This window comes from Pezoporus flaviventris, unplaced genomic scaffold (genome assembly GCF_033815535.1).
Source record: "Pezoporus flaviventris isolate CSIRO_AGI_PZ_B2104156 unplaced genomic scaffold, CSIRO_AGI_Pfla_v1 ptg000056l, whole genome shotgun sequence".
NCBI classification, from domain to species: domain Eukaryota; kingdom Metazoa; phylum Chordata; class Aves; order Psittaciformes; family Psittacidae; genus Pezoporus; species Pezoporus flaviventris.
The window spans coordinates 1,075,010-1,088,953 of NW_026892604.1; the positions used below are offsets into that span (position 1 = coordinate 1,075,010).

Genomic DNA, 13,944 nt, shown 5'->3' on the forward strand with positions numbered 1-13,944 from the left:
CATGCCCTTTAAGGAGTGCCAGTAGAAGCCTGTAGCCAATCAGGGCTGCATGCGGCACATCCAACTTTTTTGGTTTTTCTTCTTTGATTCTTGAAACCTGTAATTCTTAATGCACCACAGATGAACACTTTGAGGAAAATGCTGGCTTGTTTAAAGACACTTCATGACTTACCAGAAATTCTTATAGTAGAAAAGCATTTTTACTTTACTATTTTTTTTATACTTTTTTTTTTTTAATACTTTTACTATTTTTGGGGGTAGCTGTTATATGATAGGGACTTTCCAGATCTTCAGAGAAAAATAGCCTTTGCCCTGGGAGCTTTCTGGAAGAGACTATAAATAATACAATAAAAATTTATTTTCTCATAATTTACTCCTTGGTGGCCACATTGTGGGTGAGTAAAGAACTTACTAAAATGCAGTTACCTGATAAAATTCAGCAATATAATAGGGGCTTTAAAAGCTCAAGAGTGTTGAAAGAATAAAAAATAACTTCAGCAGCTTTGTTTTGATATTTTACTTCATCTGCAAATGATGCAAAAAAAAAAAAGCTTTGTCACTGTTAAAAATGAGATCAGACTAGATGGTTTGTCACTGTCAAGTGGCTATACAGTCCTCATTTTTAAGCACTCAACAGTTGTCTAGAATTATTTCAAAGAGCAGCTGTGCTTTACTCAGACAGCTCGGCTGAGCTGATGGTTGTTAATCTTTCCCTTTAAAAGCTGCCTTAGCTGCTGAATTTTGCTGAAACTTTGGCAGAAATTTTCATACGTGGGACCACTGATGTTTTTGTTGTTACCAGAATAGGGGAAAGAGAAAGACCTTCCCAGGGTGATCCTTGAGCGTACTCTGATGGGCAAGACTGAAGTTATATTTGAAAGCTAGAAATCAAGAAAGGATAAGTTTACCTTTTTTTTTCTCCCTTTAAACCTAAAAATCTTCACAGAAATCTGACTTAGAGCAATTCAGCAATTCCTGTAGTTCTTTTGTAAGCAAGGGGTTCTGAGATGGATTGTCTGTTGTTCAGTAGCTTACAGGTAAATAAATGGAGAAGCTCTGGAATCACTTGAGTCTGCTTATACCTCTCTTATTCCAAGTGATGATACTTCTTTGCTATAGATGGCTGTGCTTTTCTTTGACATGAAGATGATAAAACTGTCCAAGATACTGCATGTGCTTATAATGTGGGTGAGAACAAAGAGGGGCATTTTGGAATATGTGGGAATTCCAGCTCACTGTGGCATCACAGACCAGGCAGTCTCACCTCTGTGCCTGGCAAAATCTTGGAGCAGATTCTTATGGAAGGCATGCTAAGGCACATGAAAAACAGCAAGGTGCTTGGTGACAGCCAGCATGGCTTCACGAAGGGGAAATCCTGCCTGACCAATTTGATGGCCTTCTCTGAGGGGGCTACGGAACTGATGGACAGGGGTAGAGCAGTTGATGTCATCTACCTGGACTTGTGTAAAGCATTCAACACTGTCCCACATGACATCCTTGTCTCTAAATTGGAGAGACATCAATTTGATGGATGGACCACTCAGTGGATAAAGAACTGGCTGGATGGCCAAATGGAAAGAGTTGTGGTCAATGGCTCAATGTCCGGCTGGAGACCAGTAACGAGTGGTGTCCCTCAGCGATCAGTGTTGGGACCAGTCTTGTACAACATCTTCGTCGCTGACATGGACAGTGGGATTGAGTGTGCCCTCAGTAAGTTTGCCAATGACACCAAGCTGTGTGGTTCGGTTGGTAGGCTGGAGGGAAGGAATGCCATTCAGAGGGACCTTGACACGCTTGTGAGGTGGGCTGATGCCAACCTCATGAAGTTTAACCATGACAAGTGCAAGGTCCTACACCTGGGTCAGAGCAATCCCAGGCACAGCTGCAGGTTGGGCAGAGAAGAGATTCAGAGCAGCCCTGCGGGGAAAGATTTGGGGGTGTTGGTCAATGAGAAAATGAACATGAGCTGTCAGTACGTGCTTGCAGCCCGGAAAGCCAACCGTATCCTGGACTGCATCAAAAGGAGCATGACCAGCAGGTCGAAGGAGGTGATCCTGCCCCTCTACTGCTCTTGGGAGACCTCACCTGGAGTATTGTGTGCAGTTCTGGTGTCGTCAACATAAAAAGGGCATGGAGCTGTTGGAACAAGTCCAGAGAAGGGCCACGAGGATGATCAGGAGACTGGAGCACCTCCTGTATGAAGACAGGCTGAAGAAGTTGGGTTTGTTCAGCCTGGAGAAGAGAAGGCTGCGTGGAGACCTCATAGCAGCCTTCCAGTATGTGAAGGGGGCCTATAGGGATGCTGGGGAGGGACTCTTCATTAGGGACTGTAGTGACAGGACAAGGGGTAATGAGTTGTCCTGGGTTCAGCAGTAGCAGTCATTTTTCCCCTTCTTGGTAGCTGGTGCAGTGCAGTGTTTTGACTTTTGGCCTGGGAACAGAGCTGATAGTGATGTTTTGGTTTGGCCAAGGACTTTGTGAGCCTCATGCTCTGCCAGGGAGGAGGGGAAGCCAGGAGGAAGCAGAGACAGGACACCTGATCTAAACTGACCAAAGAGGTATTCCATACCACAGCACGTCATGCCCAGAATGTAACTGGGAGTTACCCGGAAGGGCTGGGAGACTGCAGGGTTGGAGGAGGTATGGGTCGGTCCTTGGTCGGGCTGAGGGGTGCAAGTTATCGGTCGGCTGGTGCTGAGGTGTTGTATTCTCTTCCCTTGTTATTTCCTTTATCATTATTATCATTGGTGGTAGCAGTAGTGATTTGTGTTATACCTTAGTTACTAAACTGTTCTTATCTCAACCCGTGGGAGTTGCATTTTTTTTCGATTCTCCTCTCCGTCCCTCCGGGAGCAGGGGCAGGGCAAGAAAGTTGGGGGAGTGAGCGAACGAATTACCTGACTGGGTTTAAACCACGACATGGGTTAAAACTTAAACAGGGTAAGTTTAGTTTGGATATAAGGAGGAAATTCTTTCCTGTTAGGGTGGTGAGGCACTGGAATGGGTTGCCCAGGGAGGTTGTGAATGCTGCATCCCTGGCGGTGTTCAAGACCAGGTTGGACGAGGCCTTGGGTGATATGGTTTAGTGTGAGGTGTCCCTGCCCATGGCAGGGGGTTTGGAACTAGATGATCTTGAGGTCCTTTCCAACCCTAACTATTCTAGGATTCTATGATCAAGCCTTTGTCCTTGTATCCTCTGAGCAGCAGTGTGGAACTTGTGTCAAGTGTGATTGGTGTCCATGCCCTGCTAACCAGGTGGTTGTGGAATTTCACTGGGATTGTTGCTGCTGAAACAGGTGCTGGTCTATCTTGTGTGGTTTTATTATCACACTAGGATCAGAGCAAAATATTTATTGATACATATATTTGTTCCAGTTTTGTCATCATTGTGAAGATTAAAGAATGTGTCCTGGGTTCAGCAGTAGCAGTCATTTTTCTCCTCCTTGGTAGCTGGTGTAGTGCAGTGTTTTGACTTTCAGCTCGGGAACAGAGCTGATAACAAGGATGTTTTGGTTTGGCCAAGGACTTTGTGAGCCTCATGCTCTGCCAGGGAGGAGGGGAAGCCAGGAGGAAGCAGAGACAGGACACCTGACCCAAACTGACCAAAGAGGTATTCCATACCACAGCACGTCATGCCCAGGAGGTAACTGGGAGTTAGCCGGAAGGGCTGGGAGACTGCAGGGTTGGAGGAGGTATCGGTTGGAGCTTGGTCGGGCTGAGGGGGGCGAGTTATCAGTCAGCTGGTGCTGAGGTGTTGTATTCTCTTCCCTTGTTATTTCCTTTATCATTATTATCATTGGTGGTAGCAGTAGTGATCTGTGTTATACCTTAGTTACTAAACTGTTCTTATCTCAACCTGTGGGAGTTGCATTCTTTTCAATTCTCCTCTCCATCCCTCCAAGAGCAGGGGGAGGGCAAGAAAGGGGGGGGAAGTGAGCGAACGAATTACCTGACTGGGTTTAAACCACGACAGAATGAAAGGTAGATGCACAGATATATCAAGGTGAGGGAGTTGTGCTTTGTCAGCAAAAGTCTTGCAGTTAAAGTCAGCAAACAAGTTTCATCTGAGAGTGTTGACCTTGCCTTATTTAATCCACATTTTAAATTTGTTGAAGCAGTTTGAATGTTTGATGATGCTGTTTTATCTAACTGAGCTAATTTATGCAGGATCAGTACTTAGTATTTGCCTTAAAGTGCTAGAAAAATGACTTAAGTATGAAACCACATCTTAATTACGCTTTTGGAAATCAAAATTAGTTTCTTCTCGTTAATGGTGTCTTCTCTTTTCATACAGCTAAAGAACTATTTGATTAAGTTGAACAGAAGAGTATTTCCACTTTAGTAAATTTCATTACTGTAAGGAATAAACAAGAGTATGTAAGCATTTCAGATGCCTGTATATAGATTTTGTTGAGATGCACTCTTTTAGAAGGTGAGGTACCAAAAAGACAATGCAAGGAAATGCTGTTATCTTCTGTAAAATGTAATATACCTCTCATATAACTGTAAAGAGAGGCTGTCTGATCAAAATATTTCAGAATAAAGGGTTGAAATAATCAGTTCATTATTTTAAAGTGGGTATTATTGGTTACCCAAATAACTGAGTTATTTCACTCTTTCAAAAATGTGTATCGAAACATGGTCATATCAGGTATTTTTCTTACATATCGGGGTGGGCTTTTTTAATTTAAAAAAGCCAAACAGTGCAAGTGATTACCAGAAACCTATTTAGTAGTAATTCTCCAAAATGCTTCTTGCAAAGTGTTATTGACAGGACCGGTTTCCCATAGTTTTGAGATGTACAGGTTTCACTCCCATGTTGCTCTTCCAATATGTTCACATAGTAAGAAAAAACACTGCAGTGATGTCTGGCATACTAGTGAATTGTTGAAATAGACATTGTCCCTACTCATGCTATATCTAATGAAATGGCTAGCTAGCAACATTAATAAATACTTTTCATTATTTTCTAGGGTCCTTTAGAAAATGATCTGGTAGTACATGTGGCCTTGATAGCAGAAAGTCAGCGGTATGTATTTACTTTTATTATGAATGTATGCGTTAGGGAAGTGTTCAACAACAGACATCTTAAATCAGCTAAAGGTACTCCAGGAAGTGTACAGCTACTTCTGTATCTGCTGCCAAGATAATTGTTAAAACTATGCCTGTTCTGTGATTTGTCATTAAATCTGTTATTTCATTTGTAGCCTACAGGTTTTTCTCAACACCTATGGAATCCAAACTCAGACCCCCCAGCAGGTGGAACCAATTCAGATATGGGCTCAGAAAGAACTTGTCAAAGTAAGAAATCTGTATTTAAAATTATTTCTCTTATCTATACCTTTCTTTCATAACAATAGGAATTTGTATCAAGCTATTAGGCTTGTGTATCCTGAAGCACGTTGCTTATGGTTTTGTGTTACTTCTAGCTCTCTTTTAAGACACGCTGACCCTGGTCAGTCATACATGCCTCCTTAGAGTCTCAGTGAATCATGGATGTCCAGATCATCTATATTATCTGAATAGGCTTATGACCCAAGCCACTTTCAACAAATAGGGAATAAATAATAGGATTTTAATAATAGCACAGTAGACGACATGAATCATGATGGAGAAACGAGTAAATGAGCAATAGTTAAATAAATGGAATAAGGCAGTAGTCATAAAACATCAGCTACTTTCATAGTGTAGATCCTGTAACAGGCATTTTATAGTCTTCTTGAGTTGACTATATCCAGTAAGTTTGGTGTTTAAACCCTTTCTCATTTACCCCTTTAACTCAGCACATTTAAAGAACTCTGTTCAGAAATCACTTGGATGAAGGAAGTCTTCAGAATCTCCTTTGTCCTCTGCGAAGGCTGTGGGTTTTCCTTTCTCTATACAGGCAAGTGCCCTCCTACCAGAGTGCAGTACCCCTTCACTAGAAATGCTGGCCCTGGTAGCCTTGTCTGTACTGGGCCTCACTGGTGATGCTGGCTTAGATGCATCTGCTCAGGTGACTATCAAGGCCAGCTGAAACCAACAGGGGAAGATAAAGTCCTAGAAGGCAGCGGGGGCCAGAGAATTCTGGCTGATACTCAAGGATCACCTGCTGCAAGCTCAGCAGTGATGCATCCTGACAAAATGAAATGGGGTGAGAATGCCAGGAGGTCTTCATGGGTACACATGGTGCTCCTGAGCAAACTCAGAAAGAAGAAAGAAGCTTATAGAAGGTGGAAGGGAGGACATGCGCCTGGGAAGAATTACAGAAACATTGTCCGGGAAGCTAGGGAGCAGGTCAGGAAAGCTAAGACCCAGTTAGAATTCAGTCCAGCCACGTATCTCAAGGGTAACAGGAAGGGCTTCTAAAGGTATGTGCCAACAAAAGAAAGACGAGGATAATGTGGATCCTCTCCAGAAGGAAATGAAAGACATGGCTACCCTGCATTTGGAGAAGGCTGAGGTTCTTAGTGACTTCTTTGCCTTAGTCTTCCCCAGCAAGTGCTCTAGCCATGTCACTCAAGTCATGGAAGACAAATGCAGAGACTGGGAGAATGAAAACAATAAGCACACTCTAGCAGAGGAACAGGGTCAAGCTCTTCCATGGAACTAGAATGTGCACAAACCCATGGGACCTGATGAAATCCATCCAGGGGTCCCAAAGGTGCTAGCAGATCAAGTTGCTAAGCCACTGTCCATCATATTTGAAAAATAGTGCCAGAGTTCCCAATGACTGGAAAAATGGAAATATAACCCCCATTTTCAAGAAGGGGAAAATGGAAGACCCTGGAAACTACAGACCTGTCAGTCTCACAGCTGTGCATGGCAAAATCATGGAGCAGATTCTCCTGGAAAGCATGCAAAGGCACATGAAAAACAACAAGGTGGTTGATGACAGCCAACATGGCTTCACTAAGGGGAAATCTTGTCTGAACAATTCGATGGCCTTCTCTGATGGCGCTACAGAACTGATGGATAGGAGCAGAGCAGTTGATACCGTCTACCTGGACTTGTGCGAAGCATTCAACACTGTCCTGCGTTACATGTTTTTCTGTAAATTCAAGAGACATAAATTTGATAGATGGACCAATCAGTGGATAAAGAATTGTCAGGATGGCTGCAGACAGAGTTGTAGTCAATGGCTTATTGTCAACATGGAGACCAGTGACGAGTGGTGTCACTAGTCACACAGGGACCAGTGTTGGGACTGATCCTGTTCAGCATCTTTGTTGGTGACATGGACAGTGGGATTGAGCGCACTGTCAGCAAGTTTGCCAATAACACCGAGCTGCGTGGTGTGGTCAACACAGAGGAGGGAAGGAATCCAGAGGGACCTTGACACACTTGAGAGGTGGGCCAATGCCAGCCTCATGAGGTTCAACAAAGCAAACTGAAAGGTCCTACACCTGGGTTGGGGCAGTTCCAGGCACAGCTACAGGCTAGGTGAAGTGATTCAGAGCAGCCTTGAGGAAAAGGACTTGGGGATGTTGGTCCATGAGAAACTGAACATGAGCAGGCTTCAGAGTGCACTTGCAGCCCAGAAACCAGCTGTGTTCTGGGCTGCATCAAAAGAAGCATGGCCAGCAGGTTGAAGGAGGTGATCCTGCCTCTGCTCTGCTCTCATGAGACCTCACTTGCAGTACACTGTGCACTTCTGGAGTCCCCAACCTAAGAAAGACATAAAACTGTTGGAGATCATCCAGAGGAGGGCCATGAGGATGATAAGGGGGCTTAGAGTACCTCACATATGAAGGCCAGCTAAGAAAGTTGGGGCTGTTCAATCTGGAGAAGAGAGGGCTACATGGAGACCTTATAGCAGCCTTCCAATATCTGAAGGGGGCCCTACAAGGGTGCTGGAAAGAGACTCTTCATCAGGGACTGTAGTGGTAGGACAAGGGGTAATGGGTTTAATCATAAAACTGGGGAATTCAGGTTAGCTATGAGGAAGAAGTTCTTTACTGCGAGGGTGGTGAGGCACTGGCACAGGTTGCCCAAAGAAGTTGTGAATGCTCCATCACTGGCACTATTCAAGGCTAAGTTGGTCAGAGCCTTGAGTGACAGTGTGAGGTGTCTAGTGTGAGGTGTCTGTGCCCATGGCAGTGGGGGTTGGAACTAGATGATCTTAAGGTCGTTTTCAACCCAAACCATTCTATTACTCTATGAATGGCAGCTACAGGCCACTTCAGCATCCTCTTTTTGTTCAGTCTTGTTCAGTGCTCTCTATACGAGAGCACTCTGCTACACTGAATAGGTGCTTCAAGCTGTCCACAACTGTTTGTCCTGGAAATACATCTAAAAGACCATGACAGATGCTGCTCTAAACAATAAATGCATTGATCAACATTTGTAGGTAAACTTATCACAAGCCCTAATAAATATCTATATGATTACTTGATTTTGATTTACTTCTGTCTCTCATACACCTGTACCCTTCCTCTGAAAATTCCTTGAAAATAGTCCCTCTATGCACAAGCAAGCCTTGATGTGCAGGAAGCTGGCAGACCAGTAAGCTGGTGCAGAATCATGGGTGTGCGCTTGATGTGTTTCATGCTTCACCACCAGAAGTTCCATTGTGAATCAGGTACATAAAGCTTCTGTCTAACTTGGAATTATGCAAATTCTCTCAAACAAGAGTGACAAATTCTGAATGTTTGGGGGCAGTATAATGAATGTGTTTAGTTTATCAATCCTGAAGTTCCAGACTCTGTGTTTCTCTTCCTCTGGTATCAGGATCTTATGGCTAATGCTATTATCTGTATCAGAAGCCTGTAAGACCCAGAAAAAAGCAAAATCAAAAATAGAGAAGACAGCAACATATTTCAGACTTTGTCAGTTTGTGAATGTCATGGTTTAAACGCAGCCAGACAGCTCGTTCACTCACTCCCCTCCTTCTTGCCCTCCCCCTACTCCTGGAGTGATTGAGAGGAGAACTGAAAAGAATGCAACTCCCACGGGTTGAGATAAGAACAGTTTAGTAACTAAGGTACAACACAAATCACCACTGCTACCACCAAAGACAACAATGATAAGAGAAAATAACAAGGGAAGAGAATACAACACCTCAGCACCAGCCAACCCATAACTCAGCACCCCCCGACCAAGCACCGACCGACACCTTGTCCAACCCTGCAGTCCCAGCCCTTCCGGGTAACTCTCCAGTTACCTCCTGGGCATGACGTGCTGTGGTATGGAATACCTCTTTGGTCAGTTTGGGTCAGGTGTCCTGTCTCTGCTTCCTCCCAGCTTCGCCTCCTCCCTGGCAGAGCATGAGGCTCACAAAGCCCTTGGCCAAACCAAAACATCATTGTTATTGCTCTGTTCCCGGGCCGAAAGTCAAAATACAGCACTGCACCAGCTACCAAGGAGGAGAAAAATGACTGCTACTGCTGAACCCAGGACAATGAGGTTAACTGATGTACCAAGACTGTGCTAGCTTATTTAGAAAAGTGCTTGCCCCAAATACGTACTTCCACTAACCTCTGAGTAGTAGTTAAACCAAGAGAAAATAAACACCCTTGTATGCATTCAGATGTCTTCATTTCTTCACCCTGTTTTGCTCATTAGTCTTCTTGATAATATATTTCAAAATGGATTCTCTGTCTTATTATTCTGAAATTTTTTACCTGAAATTCTGGTTTAGCAAATAGATACTCCATAAATTTACTGTTGAAATATGTATTGTTTTTCTCAGTCATCCACCATTTCTTTGGTCTCCCTGACAGAAGGATGAGACCTGCATTAAGTTTTATTGTTAACAGTTACATTCCTAGCTGTGACAACATGTGTGTCAGGAACTGTTTTTCAAAAGCTGGTGAGACATCTGGCAATTCTGGCATTTTCTTTGTACTCATGGTGGGAAGGTACATCTGCCTTGTCAAAGTTTACTTTTAAAAAGAATGTCATGAAATTATTAAATTGCCTTATGCAAAACCTCATCCTTTTGGGCTTGTAAAATAGGCAGTGCTCTCGCTGTGAAGCTGAAGTAATGAAAATAAGAATTACAGTAAATGAAGTTGCATCTCTGGGCTTATTGAAAAAAACAATACAAACCAAAAAGCAAGCAAAAAAAAACCTGGTAGTATTTGTCCTACCAGGACAAATTTGTGGGGAAGGGAAGCTAATGCTGAAACAGTTGCCTGTATTTTGGGGAAAAGAGGGTTGATCCATAAAGAACATGGATCTCAATATTTACAGTTCTGATGTTGTCCGTCCTCAGTAGCGTTTCATTTAATTTTATTAGAAACTTTTGAACTGGTCTAGTGGCACGTGGTAACAGTTTCAACCCCTACACTTATAAACAGGCATGTGTCAAAAAAAAGTAGTGTGAAAAGAAACAGATGAGGGAAGACATTGATTAAGGAAAATTACGGATTGAAAGTAAGACTGGCGATCACAGAAACAGATCCACAGAGTCTAGTGAGTATGAATGATAAGGGGGAAGAGGAGAACAAGAAATTAGTAAAAAATGTATGCAATATATAGGAATAAAGTATTTCTGTAGTGGAAGTACAGTAGCGGGAAGAGTAGCACAATACTCCATAGGCATAGACTGGGAACAGCAGAACACAGAAACAAATGGTGTGAAAGACCACTCTAGTTTGGTTCACTCTCAGAAATGAAGCTCACTCCCACCTGCTTTCACAGCCCTTTCTTGCTATTAGCAGCTTTGATATTCCAGAGTTGAAGAGCACTTTATCCACAAAGCCTGCTTGAAGCAACTGGACTTGCCTGTAATTGTTGTGTTCAGATATTCTGGTGCTGAATCTGAACTAATGCTTTGTTTGTAACAGACCAAGATGGGAAGCTATTACTAGAAGGTGAAACTGCAGTAGCAGACTGTAGATCAACATGAGGCCTCAAGTGAAAGAATTTTCAGAGGGAGAGACAATATTGTACTACTACTGGAGCTTTATTTTTGTGATATTTCGTGTTAAATTATAATGCCTACTGCCATTTTTCTGGTCTCCATTATTTATTCATGGAATCATAGAATAGTTAGGGTTGGAAAGGACCTTAAGATCATCTAGTTCCAACCCCCTGCCATGGGCAGGGACACTTACACTAAACCATCTCACCCAAGGCTTTGTCCAGCCTGGCCTTGAACAATGCCAGGGATGGAGCATTCACAGCCTCCCTGGGCAACCCATTTCAGTGCCTCACCACCGTAATAGGACAGAATTTCCTCCTTATATCCAATCTAAACTTCCCCTGTTTAAGTTTGAACCCATTACCCCTTGTCCTGTCACTACAGTTGCTAATGAAGAGTCCCTCCTCAGCATCCCTTATTGCAAGAAGGGGTTCAACACTGGTTTTGTTATGTATATGGATGAGATATTTAAAGGTGTTAGGGCTTTAATGTCTCCATTCTTTTCCCACTTGAGTGTGGTTACTTAGTCTGGATGAACAGGTGATGTAAGTGGCAATGTTTATTTTCCTTCTTGAATAGTTCTTGTACTAACGCAGAAGCCTAGGCAATGTCAGGAAGGCTCCAAGCTGGCAGCAGCCGAAAGTTGTTTTGTGCCATGTTTGTTCAAGTCTCTCTGAATTATCTTCCTATAACGCAAAAAATCAGAATTCTGTGTGTTCTGAAGTTTTAGTCATGGTGGGTTACTTACCTAAACCAGCCCTAATAAGGAAAAAATGGCACCTTTCAGTGTGCTTTCACTGATAGTTTGTACTGTCTTGCTTACAGCTTAGTTGGGCTTTTTTATAGTTTTATTCTCATGCACTGTACTAAGTGAAGATTCTTTCTGTAACATGCAAGTCTTATAAAATTATATCAGTTGAAGTAATACTAGCATACATAATCTAACTCAAATAATAATCCAGCAATGAATGAGACACTTCCCTCTTGTGCTGTTGATGCGCTAATGTGCAGGCCTTTACTAAAATTAAAATAAAGGTCTTTAAAGGATTTCTATATTGCTGTTTTACCTTTATATTGACATTTGGAAAAGCATTACAAGAGGCAAGACTGGCCAGACAATAAATGCAAATAATCCTTTAAAAAATTATTTCAGTGAGCAAGTTCAAGATTTTAAAAATATTTTAATTATATAAACTGGAAAACATCATAAGAGTAAGAAGTCAAAGGTAAGGCATAATGGAGGAAACAACAAGTTTTAGTTGCATTTGAAACTGCAAATAGGCAGGACTCCAGGGCTTTGCCCAAGCCCAGAGTTGCACCCATATGTCCTAATCCTGGACCAGGACCCTATGCAGTACTTGTGCTCACCCTTACTGAACAGCTGTCTTCTCAGGTAAACCCGTAGTAACTGTATTCTTTCTTCATAAGTAAGGTAAAAATCCTTCATCCTCCCAACACTGTGGAAGGAAGGAAAGGAGGAAGGAAGGAAGAAAGGAAGGAAAAAGAGGGAGTGTTAAACCATGCCTACAGCAGAGTACTGCTGTGCAAGAAGGGGAAGAAGATGATTGTGCTTGCATCTTGTGTTTCTTTCTTAAGTTACTTTGTTGGTTCCCCTTTGCTGTAAAGTTACTTATTATCAGAAGAATTCAATTTGGTCTTTGAACTGTGCATTTAGTAAGTCTAGTGCTCTTTCACTTGATTTATTATTCTATGTAGATGATCCCAATAGAAGTAATGACCACGTTATGAATCTTTTTTTTCTAAATGAAAGAATACACACAGCTTTCTGTGTAAGCACCAGCAGGAGCATACCAAAGCCATCTGTCTAGGTTTCCCTCAGTTTTCATGATTCTTTCTCACAGGCTTACTTCCATTTGGGAGTGAATGACAAACTGGGATTATCTGGAAGACCGGACAGGCCCATAGGATGCCTTGGAACATCAAAGGTTATTGCAATAAATGTTATTGGTGCTAATGTATATTTCAGCTAAATATTGAATTAGCCTCTGAGTGATTTTAAATAGAATTGAGATGAAATTTTATTTTATGCATGTATCTTAAAGTCTTTGTAGTGCATTTTGCTGTGATGCATGTGTGTGCTCTGTCTTGGTGTTAAACTGTCGTACGTTTCCTAGACATCCAGTTCCAGCAATACTGGGCCAAAACAGGCTGGATGGTGGAGAAGTGAACTGCTTTGACTGAAGGAGAATGTAGACCTGCATGCCTAATAAAAACCAGAGTACCTAAAATTAGATGTGTAGGTTTTATATTAAATATTTGGGGGATTTTTAAGTCAGCTGTTCTATGTTGATGTTGTTTTCAGTTTCAAAATATCTTTTTTCCTTTTCAGCTAATTCACTGCTTCAGATATTTTAAAGAAAATATTAATTGAAGCTTTTTCTCCCCACAGATTTATCGGATACTAGGGAAGACTGTAGTTTGCTACTCGATCATTTTTGATCTAAGTGATTTTTACATGTCTCAGGATGTTATGATGCTGATTGATGACATTAAGGTATTTATCTATAACTTTACATTGGAGAAATTGATGAAAATAGAGTCTGTAGAAGATTAAAATGTGAAGTTTGATAAAATAGAAGACTGAAAGGGGAACACTCTATAGTGTGTATTCTTCCAGTACAGAAATAAACTTGCAGCTTATGCTGGAAAATCTTCAAAGGTGAATATCTTTGTCAGCCTAGTAGGAGTTCTAGCTAGTATCTCTGACACAAAATCTCACCCAGAAGTGACTGGGAATGCTGTAATGCAGCAAACAAATTATCATTTGTTGCTTTGGGAAAACAAATGCTTTTGGCTGAAAAAGGAATGAAACTTATCTGTTTAAGGGGAAATACCAAAGCCTTACCTGGAGGAAACATTGCTCAGCTTTGCACAAACATTACAGATTGTCTCCGTTCCCTTGATTTCAAGGCAGGCAGCAGAGTAAAACTGACATGCCATGTCTCCTCTGCTGGAGCAGGTACTTTCAGTGCTAGGAGGTGGCATTGGTTAATCTGTATTAGTGGCCAAGATTCAAGCCCTGCATTTCCATACATATCGGTAGGTCATTATGTGAAGCACAGTACACCACACTGTCT

At 42.1% G+C, this 13,944-nt stretch overlaps 1 protein-coding gene across 5 annotated transcripts in view; it reads left to right on the top strand.

Annotated features, from left to right (window-relative positions):
* Window positions 1-13,944, top strand: part of PHKB (phosphorylase kinase regulatory subunit beta) — an 83,768-nt gene that overhangs the window by 47,379 nt on the left and 22,445 nt on the right. For all 5 annotated transcript variants that reach the window (XM_061469320.1, XM_061469319.1, XM_061469321.1 and 2 more), the window contains 4 exons: window positions 4,974-5,029; window positions 5,208-5,301; window positions 12,709-12,792; window positions 13,257-13,361. In XM_061469320.1, coding sequence (XP_061325304.1) covers window positions 4,974-5,029; window positions 5,208-5,301; window positions 12,709-12,792; window positions 13,257-13,361 — 339 coding nt within the window. The remainder of the gene's footprint in view (window positions 1-4,973; window positions 5,030-5,207; window positions 5,302-12,708; window positions 12,793-13,256; window positions 13,362-13,944) is intronic.